The 24,685-nt window shown below is 40.7% G+C and overlaps 1 protein-coding gene across 1 annotated transcript in view; it reads left to right on the forward strand.

Moving 5' to 3' along the window:
- The window catches only part of Slc2a13 (solute carrier family 2 member 13), a 290,023-nt gene that overhangs the window by 43,953 nt on the left and 221,385 nt on the right, over nt 1-24,685 (forward strand). Inside the window, exon 2 of the mRNA XM_059247592.1 lies at nt 11,505-11,664. Within this exon, the coding sequence (XP_059103575.1) occupies nt 11,505-11,664 (160 nt within the window). The remainder of the gene's footprint in view (nt 1-11,504; nt 11,665-24,685) is intronic.

The following is a 24,685-nucleotide window of genomic DNA, read 5'->3' on the forward strand; positions in this document are numbered from 1 at the left end:
AAATACAAGAACACATTTAAAAGATCACCCACCATGCCAGGCGGTGGTGGCGCACGCCTTTAATCCCAGCACTCGGGAGGCAGAGCCAGGCGGATCTCTGTGAGTTCGAGGCCAGCCTGGTCTCCAAAGCGAGTTCCAGGAAAGGCGCAAAGCTACACAGAGAAACTCTGTCTCGAAAAACCAAAAAAAAAAAAAAAAAAAAAAAGATCACCCACCATGATCAAGTAGTCTTCATCTCAGAGGTGCAGGGATGGCTCAACATACATAAATCAGTTAATGTAATCCATCATAAACAGACTAAAAGACAAAAACCACATGATCACCTCATTAGATACGTAAAAGGCCTTTGTCATAATCCAATACACCTTCATGATAAAAGTTCTGGAGAGATTATGGATACAAGAGACATACTCACCTTAATAAATACTATTTACAGCAAACCCACAGCTAACATTGAACAAACTGAGAGAAACTCAAAGCATTTCCACTAAAATCAGGAATAAGACAAAGTTGTCTACTCTCTCCTTACTTACTCAGTATATTACTAGAAGTCTTAGCTAGAACAAGAAGACAACTGAAAGAGACCGAGGGAATACAAATAGGAAAAAGACAGCATCTTCAACACATGGTGCTGGTCAGATTACTTGGCTACATGTGAAAGGATGCAAATAGATCCATACTTAACAACCTGTACAGAACTCTAAATGGATCAAGGACCTCAGCATAAGGATATGTATATTGAGTCTGGTAGAAGAGAAAGCGGAGAATAGTCTTGAGCTCATTGGAACAGGAAAAGACTTTCTGAACAGGAGACAATGATAGCAAAGGCACTAATAACAGTTAATAAATGGGACCTCATGAAACTGAAAAGCTTTTATATGACAAAGGACACCATCATTCAGACAAAGTGGCAGGCTACAGAACGGAATGGGAAAAGATCTTTACCACCCATCTGATAGAGGGCTAATATCTACTAAATATACAGAACTAAAAAATAAACAAAAACTGGAATCAAGAAAACAAATAACCCAATTATAAATGGGATACAGATCTAAACAGTGCTCTCAAAAGAGGAAACTCAAATGGCTGAAAAGCACTTAAATGTTCAACATCCTTAGTCATCAGGGAAATGCAAATCAAACTGCTTTGAGATTTCATCTTACACTAGTCAGAATGGCCAAGATCAATAAAACAAAGGCCAGCTCATGCTGGTGAGGATGTGGAGTAAGGAGAACACTCATCCATTGCTGGTGGGGGTGCAAACTTGTACAGCCATTATGGAAATTACTTCCTCAGGAAGTTGGGAATAGATCTACCACAAGATCCAGCTATGTTACTCTTGGTCATATGCCCAAAGGATGCTTCATCCTAGTACAGAGACACTTGCTCAACCATGTTCATTGTGGCTATAATTCATAATAGCCAGAAAATGGAAACAGCCTAGATTTTTGTCATCAGATGACTTGATAAAGAAAATGTGGTACAACACAATGGAATATTACTCAGCTGTTAAAAAAGATGAAACCGGGTTGGGGATTTAGCTCAGTGGTAGAGTGCTTGCCTAGCAAGCGCAAGGCCCTGGTTTCGGTCCTCAGCTCCAAATTTAAAAAAATAAAAAGATGAAACTGGCAAGGGTCCTGTACAGGCAGCAGAGCAGACTTCCAACCTGGAGGTTGTGGTGCAGCCAGTGCAGCCATAGTTCTCCTGCCTTGTTGTCTCCAGTTGAAGCTGCTGCTGCTGCTGCCTTTGCTGTAGGCCGGTCCTATTCGCCCCAACAGTAAGGTGCTGAGTGACCTGGACCAGGTGTGGATGACCTGGAGGGCTCTGAATGCTGCTGCAAAGTCATCATGCAACTGCTGAGCAAGGATGCATACAGCAGGGTGCAGAGTAGGTGAGCGTGGATGGGACTTCTACAGCGTGGAGACAATGAGTTCAGGGACCAACTGCAGCTGCTCCTGCACTGCTCCACCCTCCTCACTCAACCTCTGTGCAAACGAGTGGAAGATGGGAAACTCAAGAAGCAAGCACCCTAGCGCCTCCAGCTGCCATCTGTGGTGGATCTCCTGGAGGTTGCCCTGTGCAGCATGGACTTGACCAAAGTACAAGCCTCCATCCACAATGGGGTCACCCAGATGAACACACTGGAGGAGAGCATCAAGACCACCCTGAGCTGGGAGAATGAGGTGGTCAAAGACAGAGTGTGTGTCACTTCAGCAAGCAGTGGAAGGGCTAGGAGAACCAGCTGGCCATCATGATGGACATCAAGAAGATGCTGTCCAGCCTGGGTCTCCAGCTGCTGCAGAGGGATACAGCTGCTGTCTCTACCATTTTCCCAGCCTCAAGCAAGGCTCAGGACACAGCTGGGGGAAAGGCAAGGACCTAAACAAATATTGCAGCATACAGAGGAACTTCTCAGACAAACACCTTGCAAAGCCTCCTAAGGAGAAGCTACTAAGAGGATGATCACCAAGGGCAGAATACCCTGGCCTACAGTCAGGCCGTGGGCCCTGGCCTAGCAGTAGGCAGTAACCCAAGTCTTCACCTTGAGCTGGCAGGAGGCCAGACAGGAAGCATCTCAGGCCACGGCTAACAATACCCTCAAGGGCACTTCCAGACTGGAGAAGCTACCATGAAAGATGAAGGCCAAGCTTCATGAGCTTAACTGCCAAAAATGATGAAGTCAGGCTGCATACGTCAGAAGGGGTTAGCATGCTCCCTGACATCTCCACCATCACCACCATCACAATCTCAACCCTATTACTATTACCAGCCAAGCTACCTTTGCACCCAGAAGTCCCCAGCCAATTAGACAGGGTGCTGGAGAAGTTGAGAGTTCTATATCTGGATCCATAGTCAATAGGAAGAGAGAGAGCCACTGGGCCTGGCTTAGGGGTTGAAAAACCAAAGCTCACCTCCAGTGACTCACTTCTTCTAACAAGGTCACAGCTACTCCAACAAGGCCATACCTCCTAATCCCTCTCAAGTAATGCTACTCCCTACTGACCAAGCATTCAAATATATGATTCGGGCGATGAGGTCGGGGAATTACTATTCAAACCACCACAACAACCAAGATTAGCTGTCAGAATACCTCCACCAAAGAGAGAAGAAATTAGTATATGAAAGGATTGTTTCCACTGTTGTATTTTGTCACGATTCACAATAGTCCAGTGTTTTCAGTTATCCTGCACATATAGACGGATAAAGAAAATGTCATCTATGTACACAACAGGATATTAATCATAAAAAATGATGGTAACATGAATGGAACTGGAAGCTATCATGTTAAATCATATTACAGTCACAGAAGGACAGATGTCACATGTTCTCATGTGCATAGTGGCTACAAATAGGAATTTCCTAAGAGGCCAGTGTAGGTGCTTAGTGGTCAGCAGGAACTAGCAAGGAAGGGAGCGAGGGAGGGGCTTGGGGTAAGGTGGGACAGCCAGTACTGAAGCACATCAGGAACGCAGTTCCAAGAGACCTGACTTCAACTACAACCACTTACTCTTAAATTTTACAGAGGAGTTTAAGGAGATGGAATTACCCCGATGGACGCATGACATGTTGTATCTGTGCATCAGATTATCATGTATCCATGTATACATTATTATGTTTAGTTATTCTTTAGTTATGAAGGTAGGAGAAATGCACTGTAGATATAGTACAGAATTAGCATGAGTTTTGCTCTCATAGATTTTTAAGAAATATTGTTCTAACTCAAGATGAATGTTTATATTGTCTTTTAAAGTTTCCTTTTGATTTTTAACACATAGATGCTCAGTATAAAATGAAAAATTGTACTATGCACTAATATTTAGTTTAGCTGTATTTTCCATTTAACAAATACTCCTAAGGTATTTTATAGATTTGACTTTTAAATTTAATTGTAAATATTTTTTCTCTCCAAACTCCTCAATACAACAAATCAAATGAATTTTTCCTGTTTTGTATCATCAGCAACAATCAGTACCTTCTCCTTTATGTCTTCATGTTCATGAGCTGTGAATCTTTGGATTTTTACTTTTGAAATTAGTAATCTAGCTTACAGGAATTACAGTGTTTTTCCTAACTGTGCTATAGCAATTTCAGGATCTGGTTTGAGCACTACCACTGAATGGATGATGTCAGGTTTTGTTATTACAAAGAGTAACCTCTCCAAATTAGGTATATCCTAAAAATATGGCGAGTCTGCTTTTGTATTCAGATATTCAGTCTTAAGTTTTATTCAAAAACATTTATGTGTGTGTGTGTGTGTGCCATCTAATGGCTCCCCCATCCCTCAAAAAAAAAAAAAAACACTACTTCTAGATACTTCTATTTGTCAAATGGTCCATTTTTCCCAGTCCCCATCCTGAGTGTGAGCAATACCATCCCATAGGCTGGGACCCAGGACTAAAGAAAAAGGGAGGAGTGAAATGCCAGCAGAGAACCAGCATTCACCTCCCCCTGCTGTCTGTTTTGTGTACACACATAGGGAGCCCTCAACAAAATCTTCTCTGAAGTTATCTCTTGTTAGGTGTTTGGTCATAGCAAGGAGGAAAGCAACTAACAGACATGGAGACTGTCACAGTCTTTAGCTATGCATGCCATGTTCATTAACCTGGCACCTTTTCCTTATTCTACATCAATCTGAGGAAAACTTGGGGTCTGCAAGTTAACGGAGCCTTTCTCAGTTAAGGTGAGCTATGATTTGGGGGAGCAAGGTGCTGAAAAATCACCAAAGACACCCCAGGCCTATAGCTCCTCATTCTTTTCTCTAGTAAACTTGAAGGGACAGTTGTCTCAGGGGCAATTGGAGGGTGAGCTTTAGAAAGGATCTTTGTTACTGGTGGCCGATGGAAAGAAAGGAGAGAAGCAGGTCTCCTGCATTGTGAAAGTGGTTCCCAAGGAAAGGGCTGTAACCAGGGGTCCCACTCTCGGGATTAACAGTATAGGTGGTGGGATGGGAGGTGGCCAGTCCAGTTGCCATATTCTTGAGGTATTATTGCACCTTTTCATCTGTGCTTGTTAGTTTTCGTCAGCTTAAAACAAACCTAGACATACATGGGAAGAAGAATTCAATTTCCTAGGACTCACATCGTGGGAAAGAGCATTGATTCCCACCTGTGGCAGGTGCACAGCAACACACACACACACACACACACACACACACACACACTGATTTTTAAAAAGAGCAAGTGCGAGAGATGATATCCAGCTGAAATGCGGATAGTAAGTATATAATGCTTTATTAGGAACTATTTGAGACTCTAGAATGTTAATCTTGTAGATAGCCCCAGGGGTAGTCTTTTTTCTCTCAACTGGACTCGGTTACAGGCATTTTGTAGCACACTTGGAAGTTGCCTCACATCTTTTGTGTCTTAAACCTTTTTAAGAAAAAGCAAAAGCCGAAGTCTAAGTCATACTACCGACCTGGTCACAGTAGACACAGCTATTGAGAAGTATGAAGATGTAACAGCCAGCCAATCACAACTACCCCGAGGGATCCTCTTCCCTTAGACCATGCATCTTTTTTAGTAAGATTCTGTCTTTGGAGATGATAAAGCAGTGGCTTTGAAAATGAACTCAGGCCACCACAATCCTTGTTCCAGAAGCATTATTATTAGAAGGTGGCTTATGCACATCTCAGAAGCTAATTAGCTGCTGCATGGCTCATCATGCTGAGACACTGCTGTGATTCATGGGTATTTATCTATCGCAACAGGGTTTTCTAATGCTGTTTGGTTATGAAATTGCTTATATCTCTGACTCAAGCCTTTTAAAGGGCTTCCAGCAGTTTTTGGAAGGCCGTTTCTATGCACCCTCTAAGTAAGTGGTGAGTCAGCTCGCTCCTATGGATGCTCTTGCCCAGTGGTGTCCCAGGTGCAGTTTCTTGGTAATGCTTCCTCAAGTCAAGCATGATGACAACTTCCCTTGATGTAACCTTATTCTTTAAACTTTTAACATCAGGGAATAACACCAACATGGATTTCTGTGGTTATATTTACTCTAGCAAGCTATTAATACTTGTACCGTTAACTCTTCATGTTAACATCATATATTTCATTTGAACTATTAAAATTAGAATGAGGGGGCTGGGAAGATGGCTGGGTTAGTAAATGCTTGCTTTATAAACTGAGGACCTGAATATGGGTCCCTAGTACCTAATGTGAAAAAAACACGTGTGGCGGTGCATACTGTAATCTTAGTCCTGGGGAGGCGGAGGCTGGGTGATTCCAGAGGCTTACTGACCAGTCAGTCTAGCCAATAGTTGAGCTTTAGATTAAGTAAGAAACTGTCTCCAAAAACAAAACAAACAAAACCAAAAAACCGTGGAGAGCTATAGGGGAAGACACCCGACACCTGACCTCAGACTCTGGCCTCCTCATGTGCACACATGAACATGTGCACAGTCCTACAGTACATAAACACACACAGGATACAATAAAATTTGATATTGTATTAGATATGGATTCTATGTAATGGTTGGAGTAGAAGGAAAAATAAAGTTTTTCATAGAGTGCTCCTAAAAAATTGCCTCATTTATATATACACTGAAGAAATATCTACCTCTTAATTTTGGAAATCTTAGGCTGTCATCTTTGGGTTATAACAGGGCAGAAATGTGAGACTCAATATGTTGTCTTTACAACAGATGTCATGTGAATAATAAAGTTCTTGCTATTTGAATGATCTTGTGGTTTGTTTAAATCTACAGCTAAGCTATACAAATACATAATAGTCATTCAGACAGACCCTCACATTTGCTGATTTTACTTCATTAGGACAGTAAGAGTTGTCTCTGGACAGATATCTATTTCTGAAGAGTGGAAAGGAGTTTTAGGATAACTTAATAATAACTTAATGTCTGGGGCTTTTCAGGAATGAGCTTTCTGTCAGTTGGCAATTGTAAATCAGCTGCTTGCATGAGTTGTTCTCACTAATATCAGGCTGTCGATGAATAGGTTTTGTGTGTGATATGTGAGCATTTGAACAGTGAGTGGAGTGAACATCAGGCTCCTCCTTCTCCATGTTCATACAGCAGCTGGATGTATGGACTTTAATTTTTCTAGCTCACAGTAACACAGTTCATTGTACTCAGTTCCCATTTTTCTTACAGATTGACCTAATCTCTTTAACAAGATACCTGGTGGCAGGGAGCAAGGAGAGAAAAGAGAGAAGACATTCTTCAAAGATAAAATGTTTCTGAGATATTTCCTAAGGATCGTGTTCTCGGCAGAGGTGTGTCCCTTCGTCCTTGAGTAGCATTTAACAAAAGTTGAGGATATGAGCCTTTGAAACCACTTTGACCTTAGCATCTGTGCTATTTTCTGAAAAACGAAACAGAACTTTGTCTCTGCAACTTGATTTCTTTGCTTTTCACTACCTACATACCCGTCGATAGGATGGCTTGTAGGACTATCCTGTGACAGTCAAGGACAAAGCAGGTGCCTGCTTACTGTTCACCTTCTCACTTCACATCCAGCAGTGCCCTAAACGCAGACTTCTCTCAGGCTGTGGCTCTTGGCGTTCTTCTCAAATGCCCTTTCTGAGTGTGAGCCGCTGCTGTAGTCACAATTAGGGGTATTGTTCACACAGTCACCTTTTGAGCTCTGAATATTTGTGTGACTTCTAGCTTTTCCTACCCAAGCCTCAGGTTGAAGTTGTATTTAAAGAGATGTGAAACTGAAAGGCATCCAGAGCCCTTGAAAATCAGTCTTGGCCTTGAATGGAACAGCATGTAGGCTGTAACTTAGCAGTTCTTAAAATCTGTCACCCCACATCTGCCCTCAAAGCGGAGTCCCTGTGTCATAGGTTTGCAATTTTTTTTTCCAGACCCATCCCAAGTGTCTTCCTTAAAACTTTCTCATGTCTTTTTTCATCTGAACTTCTCTCCACAAATCAGATTTATTTTGCCTTATTATGTTTTTCTACCTCCCTCCCTTTTTGTCTAGAATGATGATAACGTAAAAACTGAGCTGACAAGGCCAAATTCTCCCATAAGGGTGAAAAAGGAAAGAAGCGAACTGTTTTGGCAGACCCTGAGTTGAGTAGGACAACAGGGTTGCTGGAACGCTGCGTGTAGCTAACCTATCCCTCCAGCATTTCCAGGGAGCAGTAGTTATCACCTGCTGCATGCCTCACAGGCTGATTCTGACTATACCTATCTCTGGCTTTATCTTGTATTTAAATTTCATAGTGGCTGGTATTGACTACCTTCTGTATTTAAGTGCTTTACTCTGTTGATCCACTGAGATTTCTCAATCTTTGTGAAGGATTTATAAGCTTCTCCTTCCATAGATGAGGAATTGGAGACCTAGAGAGGGTAAATAACTCATTCTGACTTACCCAGCTTGTAACTGGCTTGGTGGGTATTGAAGCCTATGGTTCCTGAGCCTACTGCCATCTGTGGTGATGAGCCAGGTTAGTGTGTGCCATTAATGTTGGGTTCTGGCATCTCTTAGGTTCTTTGACTCACTACATTCCCTGGGATTATGTCCTCTGTGAAGTGGGGTAATTACATGCTCTCAGTAGAGATGTACTGAGAATTAGGGCTATAATCAGGACGTGAAAAATACCTAACTAACAGAATTAGGCAGTTTTAACAGCTATCCTAAATCAGTATTGTCAATCACTGAACAAATTTGGGGAGCTCTTTCCAGGTCTGCGTATCAATGGCTCTAAAGATTTTCTAGTTCTCTGGTCTTTGTCTTGTCCATCATCAGTTATCTTCAGCACTCTGGTATTCATCAAGCTTTCTAAAGGCCTGATGGCATCTCTACATTTCTTGTCATGTAAAATCTGTGGTTTGGAGACGGGCATGTATTGCTTAAATGTGTGATTCTGATTTCCCATGTTTAGTGGGTTATGTGGCTGAAGACAGATCTCTGGCTAAGAGAGAAATGGAATGATTGTTTACACCTAAACCAGTATAGAAAAAAAATCCCAATCATAAATTAGTGCTTATTTGTGAAATTTTATCGAGATGGTCCCATAGTAAAAGAAATGAGGAGACTATATAATTAACTTGTTAACATTTGTTGAAAATGTTTATTTCCAAGTTCCACAGAAGGCATTTTAGGGTAGTCAGTGCTGCATTGATACTACACTAACACGGTGATGATTTAGTTTAATACTCCTTCTGCTTGCATTGTGAAACTTAGAAAATCATAGGCTTCTCTCCATACGCTGGCCGGTACCACAGGAGCAAGGAGTGCCAGTAGAGCTTAGCTGCTTGTGTGTTGGCCTTACTACAGTGAAGTTTCCAGGTTTTGTTGTTGTTGCCTGACTCGAAGATGGATAAGGCTAATTAAAAGTTAACACAAGGTACGTTTGGTAAGGTTGCCGACTGCTGTGCTATCAGCAGGGAATTTAGTGAAGGTCAAAACCCAGGGTGGAAGTGGGCCTCTGTCTAGAGAAAGGAGGAAAATGAGAGATCCAGGGTACAGTCCATTAGCTAACAGTACTTGTGTGAGCGAGAACTAGGTGATTTATGGCAGTGATTGACAAACAAAGATGGGGGATGAATTGAGGGTCTAGCTTAGTGGTGGTGTCCAGCCTGCACGAACCCCTGGGGTCAGTCTCTGTCACCACTGAAAATCAGTTGTTCCTTGAGAAGTACAGGTATTGCTGTCACTAACTGCAGACACATGTCCTGGACTGTGGAATGTGGCAGACAGTGCCTGAAGTGCAACGGCCCCTGGGCTGGAAGTGTCAGGTTTCTTCAGTGCAAACCTGTCCCTTACAGGCAGTTCTACAGGTGTCTGTGGTGCAGTTTTGATGTTCTGTCTAATCTAGGGATTGATTGTAATATCTAGAGACACGAAGCTTGAAGTTCTATAACTAAGAATATAGGCACTTTACTCACCACCCCCAGCTCCATACCATTTTTCTTGTCCACGGAAGATCATGTTTTTCAGACTGTAGAGTCCTAAAGGTTCTGTATTATCAGCTGCCTCAGAAATATACAACTGGGCAGTTGACTGACATGACTTAATAAGATACATATATTTTTTAAAAAAAATTATGAACTGTGTGGCCATTAGCTCAGGCTTATTACTGACTAGCTCTTACACTTAATCCATAATTCTTATCTATGTTTAGCCACGTGGCTTGGTACCTTTTCTCAGCTCTGCCTTGTCATCTTGCTTCCTCTGTGTCTGGCTGGTGACTCCTGGCTCAGCCTTCTTCTTCCTAGCATTCTCCTTGTCTGCTTGCCCTGCCTATACTTCCTGCCTGGCTATTGGCCAAACAGCATTTTATTAAACCAGTGTACAAGGGCATTTCTCCGTTTTTGTCTAAACAAAAAGGAAGGTTTAACTTTAACATAGTAAAATTACATATAATAGAACAGTTATTAAGCAGGAATTACAATTATAATATCCAGTCCATTTGTAGTTGGCAAAATTAAAGAAAATATTTGATCTATCCAATATTTGTGAGTCTAAAGTTTTATATCTAATGTATCTTTAATAAGTTATTATCAGAAAACCAATTTAAAGATTTGGTATATCTTTCCTAAATGACTTCAAGTAGTTGATATCAATTATTGAATGGTGTTTTATTGTCACTGTTATCTGATTACATTTTCATATGAACTAAAATAATTTAGCAATGACAGCATTCTAGAGCATAATTTTATATCTATTGTCTGTACAATTATAAAGCATATCTATGCCTTTCATGTCATTGTAGGACTGCTTTTATATGTGGGCTTTCAAATGACAGTGTGAGCTGGCACTTTAGAGGCAGAAGCAAGAGGATCAGAAGGTCAAGACCATTCTTGCTTACCTACTCTGTTCATGACCAGCTTCATAAGCCCTCACTAAATAAAATACACTAAAATAAATTAATTTAAATAATAGTATAAAAAACAATATTCAGAGATTGGAACCACACATACTTCTTATATACAATAGCCCCATATCAGTCGCAAACAAAATCTTGAATATGTGATAAGCTGTGTCCAGAGTAGAGTGCAAGCCTGTATCCATATGTGTATGTATCTTGTCCTAGCATGGATAAGTGTGATGGGGAAATCTACAGAGACAACCAAGCCAAACTAGTGAGAACTCATGAGCTTTAGACTAGCAGCTGTGGGGTCTCCATGGGACTGGACCAGGCCCTCTGCATAAGCGAGATGGTTGTGCAGCTTGATCTGCTTAAGGGCCCCCCTGGCAGTAGGATTAAGATCCATCCCTGGTGCATGAGCAGGCTTTTTGGAGCCCACTACCTATGGTGGGACACCTTGCATAGCCTTGATGCAGGGGGAGGGGCTTGGACCTGCCTCAACTGAATCTACCAGGCTCTGTGGACTCCCCATAGGAGACTTTGCCTTGTTGGAGGAGGGAATAGAGGGTGGGTTGAGGGGGTGAAAGTGAGAGGGGCGGGGGCGGGGAGGGAGGAGAGGGGGATCTGTGATTGGTATGTAAAATGAATAAGAAAATTCTTTAATGAAGAAAGGTGTAGTTACAAGTGAAATTGCACAAATATCTCATGTGTACTTTGGTTCCTCACTGCAGGCATTGCTTCCATGACCGTGCCCGTGTACATCGCAGAGGTTTCTCCACCCAACCTGAGAGGTCGACTGGTCACCATTAATACCCTCTTCATCACAGGGGGCCAGTTTTTTGCAAGTGTCATTGATGGAGCCTTCAGTTACCTGCAGAAGGATGGATGGAGGTTTGTGAATAGTTCTTACCTTGAATTCAAAGAAACTACAACTTTGAGGCACTGGAAAAATCGAGATACCTTGAATCATTGTAGTTAACTTGTAAGTAGGTGGCATTCAGCAAAATTGAAAGCAGTCAAGAAATACATATTTATTTTAATGATAGACAAGGAACTTTCCATTAAGAATTGATATTTTCAGAAGACTGGTTTTTCTAAAGCGGTTATGTGATACTTCTCATACTCTGTATAATCTTTTACACATATAATAATGTGATAAATATATGTGGAGGTTTTGAGTTACATATGTGACTGACAGGCTGTTTATAAACTGCAGATATAGCTTCTTTTTTGGGTCTAGGAAGCTACATTCTCCTCTGAAAGAAACAGTATTTAAAAATGCAGAATTGATCATATAAAAAGGTATCTATGTAAAAATAAAATACAAAATTATTCCTTGATCATAATTTGAATCAAAATAAATGAGAAAGATAATACAAAGATAAACATTAAAACTAAATACGTGAAGCATATTTACAAAGACAAATTTGTGTTAAAGCTTAAAGGGATTTTTCTTCATTGCTTTATAGTGTTTGAAACAACAAATTCATGTAAGTATTCTAGGAAATTGTTACTAAAAGGCACTCCAGGCTATGCAGTATTGTTGAACTTACTTTGTGCCATTGCTTCTTATAACAAGTGCTCTTTTAGCATGGACTGTGTAAGTTCTGTCAGAACGTTGACTGAGACTCGGGTCCTTGCGACATTGAAGCAGCTCAAAGAGGTGGTTCCAGTGTGTTGGAGACAGGGGGACCTGGACTGCTCTCCAAGCCGTACCATAAGCCCCGTGGCTTAGGATAAGCTGTGAGAAAGCTTTAGGAGAAGTCACATGACATCACTGAGAGTCTGCCTCTCTCAAGACGTGCTAAACCAAATACACAATTGGAATAAAAATCTGCTACCCTGCTTTCTCTTGGAGGAGGCAGTCTCTACAGACAGAGAGATTGCTGGGAAATTGAAGGGGCAGCTTCAGTCTTTCTTTTCTACTCTGTAGATGAAAAGGAGAGGAAGCTTGATGCTACCACTGTTTTAATCTGGTGTTTCTAGTTTTTAGTTGAGACTTACAAGTCAGTACTTACATGTACATATACATCGCCAAGTCATCTAGTGCATTTTGGTAAACTTCTGTTGTGACCAATCATAGATATAGATTGAAATATATAATATCTATAGTATTTAGGCCCCATTCCTACTGAAAGGCTAACCACTCAACAGTGTCTTTAGTAGTGGTTAAGACATCAAGAAGGCCATAAAGTCAAATGTTTAGGAGTGTGGTACACTTCTGGAAAGGTGGCATCGCTGGGGCAAGCCTCAGTCCCCTTAAAAGTGGGCGATAAAATCCCAGCCCCAAATCCAAATCTGTCTTCTGCTGCTCTTTTATTACCTGCAGATGTGGGACAAATCATGTGATCCCTCTGAGCTTAATTTCTTCCCAAAAAATGTGAGAGAAAACAAAAAAACAAAAAACAAACCCAAAAACTTGGCTGGGTGGTAGTGGCACACATCTTTAATCCCAGCACTCGGGAAGCAGAGCCAGGCGGATCTCTGTGAGTTCGAGGCCAGCCTGGTCTACAGAGTAAGATCCAGGACAGGCACCAAAACTACACAGAGAAACCCTGTCTCAAAAAACTAAAAAACAAAACAAAACTTAATTTTGTGAGATCATTGTAGAAAGAAAAATATTTTATGCATAACATATTCCTAACATCTGACCCAGTACTCGGTAAAAAGTAGGCCCTTCATAGATGAGCTTCATAGTTATCTACTGTTCTGATGCATGAGTACCGCTGTCGGTATGTTGTAAGGAAAGCTAAAGGAAAAGGAACACTGTGATCTGTATTTGCTTGCTGCTGAGGGTGGAGCATAGGGTGGTAGAGAACCCTGGAGAGGGAAGACTACTGTAACTGCTATCAGTACATAATCCTAGCCCCAAAGCCAAATCAGTCCTCTACTGTGCATTCGTTACCTACAGACCTGGGAAAAAATTGTGGGGTCCTTCTGAGCTTAATTTCTCCCCAAAAATGTGGGAAGAAATTGACCATACCCTATGCTGTGGGTACATAAGGTAGCAAATAGTAGAGAGAGCAGCTGAATTCCTAGGACTATCAGCTGGATGTGGAGACATCTCTTTTAAACAGAAAAATTATAGGTTAACTATAATTGTATTTTTCGTTACTTTTTATTTTTGAGATTATAATATATTCAAATCATTTCTCTTTTCTCTTCCCTCCCTCCAAACCCTCCCATATACCCCTCCTTGCTCTCTTTCAAATTCATGGCCTCATTTTTTCATAAATTGTTACACATGTGTGTATGTGTCCATTACTAAATATATAAATGCAACCTGCTCAGTCTATATGATGTTACTTGCATATATATTTTCATAGCTGACCATTTAACATTAAATAACTAATGGGTGTGCTCTTCCCTGGGGAAGACTATTTTTCCCACTCTTGGCATTCCTGAGCTGCCTGTAATTCTTTATTTAGGGTTGCAGCCTCATGAGCTTTTTCCCATCCTCTTTTATTTATTGGTGTCATCCTTCTGCAGTCAGATTTAGGAGTCTGTGTTGGTGAGACTTTGTAGTTTCTGACTTTCATAGGAGACACAACAGAAAACTCACAGAAAACTCCGTTTGTTTGACTTTTATAATTTTTCCACTCCTCTTCAGCAATGATCCCTGAGCCTTATATGAAGGAATTGGGTCATTGGGTCGTAGATTTATCAGTTGGGACAGGGTTTCACAAGTCTGCATTTTGATTGGTTGCGGTTTTTCTGTAATGATTTTTATCTTTTGCAAGGAGAACTTTCCTTGATGACAGGTGGGGATGACACTTTCCTGTAGCTATAAGGACAGATGTTTAGAATGTAGTTGGGAACAAGGCTGGGTTAGTAAAGTAACAGTTGTAGCTTCTCCTCTAAGATCCATGACATCACTAGCCCTGGATCATTGCTTAGGTTTCCAGTATCAGGCATGCTTTCCTTCTTGTTGAATGGATCTTATTTCCAATTAGAGAGCTGTTGTTTACTGACAAGGTATGCTTGCTGCTACTGCATTCTGGGAGTTACTGTGCCATGCTGGTCATTGTAGTTTATAGATCTCATAGCTGGGCAGGACTTTTGGCTGCCTCCCTCCTTTGGAAGCTTGCATGATTCCTTCTGGCACCATGAGAGCTAGTCCTCAGGGAAGAGGCTTCCGGTCAGATCCAGCTTGGGTCCTCTGGGCCCTGTGTCTGAAGTTCATGGTGTGTTCAGCAATAGGGACATAAGGGCAATAGCAATAGCTTATAATGTTTTGGGAATCCCTTGGATGATCCTGACCAGTGTTTCAACATTGATGCCTAATGTTGGGGTATTTGTTAGCTAGTCTTTGGCTCTTGGAGGGAACATTGTCTTCGGAGATGGGAAAATGTCATTTCTACTATATAAACCTCTGTCAGTCAGAGCCAGTCACATCCAGTCAAGGAAAAGTGGTAGGAGCGAGGGAGGGGCTTCAGCCATCTGGGAATTTAGTAGCGGCAGTAGAAGGTTAGTCTGCCATGGGGATGGATAGAACTTTAAATCCATCGTGGCATAGCTTTTTTTAAAAAAAAAATTAAATAGTTATCCATTGCTTTAAGAACATAGTAAGTTTGATTTTGTTTGCTTGCAAGTCTCAGATAATTTTTAACATACTTTTATAATTCTACTTTATGTGTATGCGCGTTTGCCTGCATGTATGTTCGTGTACTGCATGCATGCATGGGACTCACAGAGGCCAGAATGTAATACTGGATTCACTGGAACTGGAGTTACATACAGATGGTTGTAAACTGCAGTCCAGGTGCTAAGAATTGAACCTGGGTCCTCTGGAAGAGCAGCCAGTGCTCTTAACCGCTGAGCCATCTCTCCAGCCCCTTAGAGAATTTTTTAAAGAAACTGATTGTACTGGTGAAGTGGTGAGCTCCCCTCTCTTCCAGAATCACTTATACTTTTAACAGTTTTAAAAACCTCATCAATGAGATGTTATTTGAATGTTAATAAGAACATTATTTGTATATCATTTGAAGGATAATGCTTTCTGAAAACAAATTCATGTTTTTTATAATTATAATTAGTGATAATTAGTAAGGAAAGAATAGAGTATGAGTTGATCTCTATCTTAAAATAATTCCATTACCATTTTGACAAAAATGAATTTGGAACACACATTAATTATGGGTTAATAGCTTGATTAAAATTACAAATCTGAATGCTGAAGATGTCTATAATGTGCTATTGATAGAATTAAGACATAAGACATAAATAAAGATATTCTAGTGTAATAAGGAGTGTAGTTGAAAGGTTACTTTCATGGTGTGAGTTGGTTGATCTAAGGTCTTATATCCTCATGTAGCTGATAACTTCAGCAATGGTGTTATTGTATGGATTAAATGACTGAATAGCTATGAATATTCTTAAGAACTCCTAAATGATACTAGATATTGCTTGCTGTTGTTTTCAGAAAGCATTAACTTCAGCCTCTATATCCATCTAATTCTGCTAATAAAAATCACTCCCACCTTCAGTTCTCTGAGTTTCCCCAAGTGAAAAGTAAATGAATGTTGGCAATGGCAAGAGAGGTTTGTAGAAGACAAATCTCCCTGAAGAAGACCATTCTATACTATGGACAGAGTGTACAAATCTGTTGATGACCAGAGCATAGAAGATCTTGAATGACAATTACTGTACAATGTCAACATGGTAGATATGCTTCTGTATATTTGTCCAAACTTATGGACTACACTCCTTCGAGAGTGAACTGTGCATAATGTTGATAGTCCATACAGTTGATACACTGATTATATGAATGTGCCACATGGATGGGGAATGTTGATAACAAGGGAAGAAGCATGAGTAGAGAGAAGGGGTATGTGGGAAACCGTTGTACTTTCTCAACCATTTTAAGATGACAATGGCAAAGACAGGGGCATTGAATGGAATTATGTACTTGTGATTTGTACACATAGTACATGGTAAACTAACAGATGACTCATTCTTTTTTCCTTAGAACAACCACTAGAATATATGAAAGGCAACAGCTAAGAAGCCCTTATAAGGATTAATATAGAATACTTAAAATAGTTTGATGTACTATAGAAATGTAAGGTAGTAAAAACACAGGAGTAAATAACAGATGGGGCAGATGGAAAGCACATAACTAAACAGTGTACTTAAAATGTAGCTTTAGCAAAGTAACTCTTATATTATCTGTTAAAACAATATATCTAAAAGTATAAAAACTATCACTGTATAACCAAATAAGGACACAAATATACCTTGCCTAAAAGATAAATGTTTTATGCTTTAGATAAAGAAGTAAAAAGACGGGACTATAATAACAGAAATGAGGTGCTGTGATATTAGTAGGGTGGACTTAAAGTGGTGTCAGTAGAGATTAGGATGGTTCATCGTGATCAAAGAGCCCGTTTGCCAGAAGCACCAGTGATGATAGAAATGTGGAAGACCAGATGAAAGCTTCAAGATAGAGACATCAGAAGATAGTGGCTGCTGGTGCCTCACAGAGTGCATGTCCTTAGTGGTAGAGAGATGCATACTTCAAATGACGAAATGGGCAAAAATATTTGTTTTATCACATTAAAATTAGTAGAACGGGAGAATAGGCAAATCTTGATCCTGTTTGGAGATTTTTAAATAGTTTATTATCAAAGGATAGAACAATTAAATAAAAATAGATAACATATTATAGAAGTAATATAACACCATTAAGTTCCTTGCCTTTTGATTGACTTTTGATTGCCACACCCAATAATGTTCATATATATTATTTATCAAGTTTCTGTCAGATTTTATTTGGCAAACATTGGCTAGGTGCTGAGTATAAAATGCATGTTAATAAGATTTTTAATAAATTATATTACATGTTTAGACTATGTCCTCCCATTATTAAACTAAAAATTAATAGTAATAATTATTTTATTTTAGCAAAAAATAATAGCCAAGAAAGTTCCAAATATTTGGAAATTGAAGCAATATATTCTAAGTAACTTATAGATCTGTGGTGGTTTGAATAAGAATGGCTTCTATAGGTTTTTATGTTTGACTACTTGCTTCTTATTTGGTGGAACTTTTGGGAGAAGGATTAGAAGTTGTGGCCTTGTTGGAGGAGGTGTACCATTGGGGAGACAGGCTTTGAATTTTCAAAAGATTTACACCATTCCCAGTGTCTCTTTCTGCCTCCTACTTCAGTCAGGATGCAAACCGAGTTGTTCTCACTGCCGTGCTGTATACTTTCATGGCAGACTCTAACCCTGGAAAGTCCTAAGCCCAAATTAAACACCTGCTTGTATAAGTTGCCTTGGTCATGGTGTTTTAGCAGAGCAATAGAAAAGTAACTAAGACATGTTCTAAGGAAAGTCAGAAAAAAAAATATATTCAAGCAGGTGATACAGCTATAGTATATAAAAATGTGTAGCTTTAAATGGTGATCTTAGAGAAAAGGCTTGAAGTCCTGTTCCAACTTTCATGTGAAGAAACTAGAAAAATGGCAAGCGTGATGGTGCACACATTTAATCCCAGCACTGAGAGGCAGAGGCAGAGGCAGAGGCAGAGGCAGAGGCAGAGGCAGAGAGGCAGAGGCAGAGAGGCAGAGGTAGAGAGGCAGAGGCAGAGGCAGAGAGACAGAGGAAGAGAGGCAGAGGCAGAGGCAGAGAGGCAGAGGCAGAGGCAGAGAGGCAGAGGCAGAGGCAGAGGCAGAGGCAGGTGGATCTCTAGTCAGTCCCAGGCTAGACGTTCTGCATAGTGAGGGCCAGACCACAGGGAGACCCTGTCAGAAGAGAAAGAGGAGGAGGAGGAGGAGGAGGAGGAGGAGGAGGAGGAGGGAGATAATTGTTGAAGTTGTTAGACTCAAAAGTAAGGTTTGGAACAGTAAAACAAGCAGAAGGTATAATAATAGAAAGGCAATAGAGTTGATTCTGTGAGATTAATAAAATTAATGAGGTGGCTGTGACTCATTTTACTAAGAAAAAAGATAAAAGCTTGTATTATTAATGCCAAGAATAAAAGAGGGTGTGCCATCCCTCTGGATGTTATAATACCATTAAAATTTTATAAACAGCAACTTCAACAAGTTAGAATGGGCATGGTACTTAACAGTCATACTTTATCAAAAATGCACACAAGCTAAAATGGAAAATAAAAAATTCCTTGCATTTCTAAGTAAATGGAAGTATGGCTCTTCACCTACCAGCCAGATAATTTCACTGGCAAGTTCTAGAAAAGATGGAAGGAGGTGTGTATCTCTTAGACAGGGTTGCAGGTAGGCACACATTCCTTCAGTGAACTGCACCCAGGCCCATGTTAGTGAAGAATAAGACTTGCTGCCTAAAAGAAGAGAGACACAAAGTAGCCTGTGTTCCACGGTTTTCCATGAGGTTCATCAGCAGGAAACTAAATCCCAGGCACATGAACCTTACCAGCCATTGACCCTGGCTGTGATGACCAACTGGCAAAGGGTGAGTGTAAAGGAAGCTTCTTGAGTGGTAGAAATGTTCTGGTCTGGTCTGGTGGTTACAGAGTGCACTCATTTCCTGATAAGTCTTGCAGAGTATCTTGCAAGGGTTTGATCCCAAGTACTGGAGAAACGTTACTGTGAGCCTCATACTGGTTCCATCACACTCTTCCGTTTCTACACTGGCCACTGGATTTATTTTTGTCTTTTTAAGACAGGACCTTGGGCTTATTATTATGATGCATTATATTACATTATGTATTATATTATTATTATTGTTGTTGTTGTTATTGTTGTTCAATTGTCTCCATCTCCGAAGTTCTGGATTTATAGATGTGTGCCAAATGTCTGTCTTTACCATGAAAAAAGCTTCCATAGAAATAAATCTTATGACACTTGTCCTTTTTAAAAGCCCCATCATTCAATTAAATTGTCTTATTTCATACAAAATTTCTAGTATGTGAGCTCTATGAAGCAAGGGGTATTTGTTTATCATTACCACACTTCCGTAATCTCTAGTTTTAAACTTTGTGTAGAAGATTCTCTAGGAGGAATCGATCAGTCAATCAATCAATTTCTCTCTGTCTCTGTCTCTGTCTCTGTCTCTGTCTCACACACACACACACACACACACACACACACACACACACACACACACACACAAACATGAGAGAGACAGACAGAGAGAAAGACATACAGAGAGAGTTGTTAGATGGGGAGTTCTTATAGAAACAATCCTGTACTAATTTGGTAGAAGTCTTCATGTACTTTGCCATTTAGTTTAAAACTAACATGTACATAATGCCTCATTGATTTAAACAGTGTCAGTCTCTTTCTGTCAGAGTATGTCTAAATAACATTTTCCAAGCCACTAAATACTGATATAAAGTTACTTTTAGGGTTTATACATCAAGCACGGATCGTTGCATTTATTTATTTATTTGGTGGTGTTTGTTTTATATGTTTACAAAGAAGCTTTCTTGAGGTAGCACAGACATTGCTTATTTGCTGATTATAAATCAGTGGGAAGTAAACTGAAATATTCAAAGTGTAACACGTGGAAACTTTTTCTTTATGCAGCCCTCTTCCCAAGCCTTGTGTCGTGATTAGCTCACGTGATTATCTATGTGTCATCAGTGATGATCTTCTGCGTGGTCTTTGGTGACAAAGGAGAGTTAAGCTAATGCACCAAAATCTCAGTCTGGCAATTTCCTTATTTTAAAAATGTATGATTTATTTTTAAATTATGTGTATGGTGTATGTGTATGTGTGGAGGAGGCCAGAAGAAGATGTTGGATCTCCCGGTGTTGGAGTTATGGGCAACTATAAGCCTCCTGATATGGAAGGAACCAATCTCAGGGCCTCCGGAAGAACAGGAAGCATTCCTAACCAGTGAGCCATTTCTCTAGCCCAACTTTCTTATTTTAATTGCTTACTGTTGAAATGGAGTGGTGAGACACCAATTCTGTAATGTATAGTATATCAGGTGACCAAAACCAGTGTCGTCTTTTTTTTTTTTTTTTTTGGTTTTTCGAGACAGGGTTTCTCTGTGTAGCTTTGCGCCTGTCCTGGAACTCACTTGGTAGCCCAGGCTGGCCTCGAACTCACAGAGATCTGCCTGGCTCTGCCTCTCGAGTGCTGGGATTAAAGGCGTGCGCCACCACCGCCCGGCTCAGTGTCGTCTTTTTGACGGTGTTATTGTGCAGATGTTTTCCCATTGGTATATGATAGAGTACTCTCAGTAAACAGACCATCCATACAGTTGCTACTTAAGTATGTGAGAAGTTAAGATGACAGCCCCCAGCCACAGGAACACTGAGTAACTAGCTCTGAATGCAGGGCTGCCTGGACACTATTCCTGGTGTGGTCTGAGGGGTCTGGAGTTATTCCACTCTGCTTTCCATTGGCAACCATTAACTAGAAAGTTTATTTTCAGATTGATGCAGCATTGCACCATTGCTGATTAGGTTTGTTTGCTACGCTTGGTGATGAGCCTAGTTCTTGGGCCTTCATATACATTCAGAAGAATTTTTTTTTGTCGGATAAACACTGACTATTGACTCAGAGAGAACACAAAAAATCCTGGCATAGCATTCTAAGCCAACATAAATCTTCATTCAGTAGATTTCAAAGAATCTACTGATTCTAATAGCAGACTCTTTATTTTCAGTGAAAAGAAACAAAAATGTTTGCTGTTATTTGTGAAGGCCTGCCAATTTGGAAGCATACAGGCTCAAAGGTAGTGTGTGAACTGTTATGTGGAGCACCATGAAGCCCACAAAACTAAGGAGCTTTTGAGAATAAAACATAGACACCCTCTGATTATTTATAATAGTCTTGTAATTTATTTGAGCTGTTCAGAGTGATCCAACATGGACTTGATTTGCTAATTAGCAGCAAATGGGTATAAACACAAAGTTCAAAAGAGATGGTTATAACTACAGATCTAATTTTGTGACTTGATTTTTTTTTCAGTTTTATATAAACAGTACTGGATGTTATTAGATAATCTTTCTCAAGTCCTGGCTATGCTCAAGGCAGACTTTCAAAGACTGTCACTAAGGATTGTCTTAGAATTGCAAAAACCCATCAAGATTTTCTACGGCTATGAAAATAAATGGGAGAGGTTTGGAGTCTGCAGCTGTCAGAGAGTGTGTGAGCACACAGTTCCATGGAAGGAGGGCATGGCCACTGGGGCTACAGCTGTAGCGGCAGGAGTTTGTGTAGGCATATTGCGATTGCAGATGAGAAAACAAGAGAGAGTCTTAGACTAGAATTAGGGGCTAGGCCAGTCATCTGCTTCTACCAATCCAATCTGCCAAAAGTCCCTCCGATGTGCCCCTCACCTCACTCACCAGCGCCACCAGCATGGACTTGTGAGAGATTTCATAGGCAAACCCTAACATTCTGTCCTTGGCTTCTCTTTAAAAAGTCCCATTTGGTGTTTCATTCTTAATCATTAAAGTGAGGTTGATAATGCTAGCTATGTCCTTGGATTGTTGTGAAGATGGTGCGTATCCTATATCTTGGATATAGTGCTTAGCACGTAGCTGGCATCCTTAGTTAGCTATTATTGCTGTTGTAAAGTGTTCCATGAACCAGCTGAGCATGTATGTTCAAGTAGATTTTTATGTATTTGGGATTGACAAAGAGCATGCTAATTAACCCACAGCCTAGTTCATAGAAGCGGGTGGCTACTGTGGACTGCAGAATCCTGTGCCTGAAATGGCCTCTTGTCAGAAGATTCTGAAGTTGCACAGGCAGGATGCCTTGGAAACAATGGTGCAGTTCTGTGAAGGGCCTGTACGATGTTCGTGGCTGTAGCACATCTGACCAGCCGAGCCATTGTGGGGCAGCAGGGACCCAGCAGTGACAGATTAGGGATTCTCAGAGACTCAGCCTTTTGGAACTGAGAAGTAAGCTTACTTTGAGTGAGATGGGGCTGTTCTACTTGGCCGACAACATCTGGAAGCATTGCAGCCGCAGAGGGTCTGCTCCATCCTTCATTTTCTGGTGGGCAGGTCGTGGTGAAACTGCTAGCCGTGACCCCGTTAATGTCAAGGTCTCTGTATTTTAAAAGATGTCTTACCATGATGCTAAGGATATTTTAAAGAGTTTCAAAACGCATCAGTGCTCCCATCTTTTTTTTCTAGAGTCAGCCAGTTTTTCCCTTATCAGCCTGTTGTACCTTTTTACCTCCTCAAGATAAATGGCTTTTCCTTGAGATCTTGGGTGTTTGTTGTTTATTTTTACCCCTGGGGTTTTAAAATGTTTAGATCTGTGGTTCTTGGACTCAACTGCACATTAGCACCACCCGGGGAGCGCTTTTAATGAAATAGAATTCTCTGGGCTCAGAGCCCAGACCAATTAATCACAACCCCTGGGGAAGGTGGGGCATAGATACTGGCGTATTTAAACTGCCCCCTGGGGGATTCACATGTGAATTCTGGATTCAGAACCCTTGCTTTAGCTTATACTAATGAGGTTTCCTGGTCGCTAGGGGTTGCCTGTGTTAGTTTTTATCACAGGACTTCTTGTCATTCAACTGGTTCCTGATTTCTGTGGATTTGGAAGATTGACAGCCTTTGATACAGCCGAGCTAAGTTTATGGCTCTCTGCTTCTTTATCTTCGGTTGAATTTTTCATCAGTATAACAGCAATCCTTCCCACTCGCCGGTATGCATATCTTCAGAAGAATAATTTTCTCCCAGAGAAAGATATTGGATAGTTCTCCCTGCTGGAGACTGGGGGGAGACATAGCTGTAGCAGATCAATGTGGAATTGCTCACAAGGTTAGGCACCCCAAGGAGGTGCAACATTTTAGCTGAGCAACCTCTCTGCTAAATGAACTAGGAACTGTTTGTCACGAACCGCTCCCAGCAGTGCTAGGGAACAGGACACCGTCCTGTGTGCACAGATGAGTAACTTGACCAGGGGAGTCTTGTGGATAGTATACCTGAACTATGTTAACCAGCCTTTCAGTTCTGCTAACAAAATATTTGAGATAATTAACTTAAAAAGAGAAATGCATTTGGAGGTCTCAGTTCATGATCATCTAGCCTTTGCTTTTCTAGCATGGAATGGGACAGAAAGTGATGGTCAGAACCACATAGTGGCATATGGCAGGGACAGACGCTGACCTCTTGGCAGCTGAGAAGCACGTAGACAGGAAGCAGCCCTTCCAAGGGCATGCTTCTAGGACCTAACCTATTTGCTTGTTGAGGAGAATAAGGTCCTCCAGCCTTGACTCCAGAACTTCTTTGTTTCTTGAAGGTTTCATCACCACACAATAGCATAACCAGCTGCTGGCCTACATGTTTAGGGGAGCACTTAATAAAACCATGGTATGAAACAGGATCCAATCTGTTCTTGCTAGTTATATATCACAGCTACTACCCATCCTGTGCAGTGGGTTTCTACAATCCTATGGGTTTTCTTCTGTTAGAATATATCCTATCAGCAAGGATAGTTAAAATAGATTAAATGACTCCTTCCTTTTACTTTTAGAAAGTAGGTGGACAATATCAGTGTGTACAGTATTTTTAGTTTTTCTGACTTGTCTTTGCAAAGAGAAAGACTGGCAGAGGGTGCCGCTCTCTGTCCTCCTGCTGTACAGGCTTAAGTTTTACACCCGGCTCTTGAAATGTCCTGTTCCAAAGGGCTCGGGGTCTAAAGCATTCTGGCTTCCACAGCCCACTTATGCATGGGTTCATGTTAAGTTTGCATTTTCCTTTTTTTTTTTCTATCTTTCTTTTCTTCTCTTCCATTTTTTTAAAATTTATAAAAAAATTATAAAAATTATAAAAATAAGCTGGGCGGTGGTGGCGCATGCCTTTAATCCCAGCACTCGGGAGGCAGAGGCAGGCGGATCTCTGTGAGTTTGAGGCCAGCCTGGTCTACAGAGCAAGATCCAGGAAAGGCGCAAAGCTACACAGAGAAACCCTGTCTCGAAAAAACAAAAAAAAATTATAGAAATATTATACT

Source organism: Peromyscus eremicus, chromosome 20 (assembly GCF_949786415.1).
Source record: "Peromyscus eremicus chromosome 20, PerEre_H2_v1, whole genome shotgun sequence".
Classification (NCBI taxonomy): Eukaryota; Metazoa; Chordata; class Mammalia; order Rodentia; family Cricetidae; genus Peromyscus; species Peromyscus eremicus.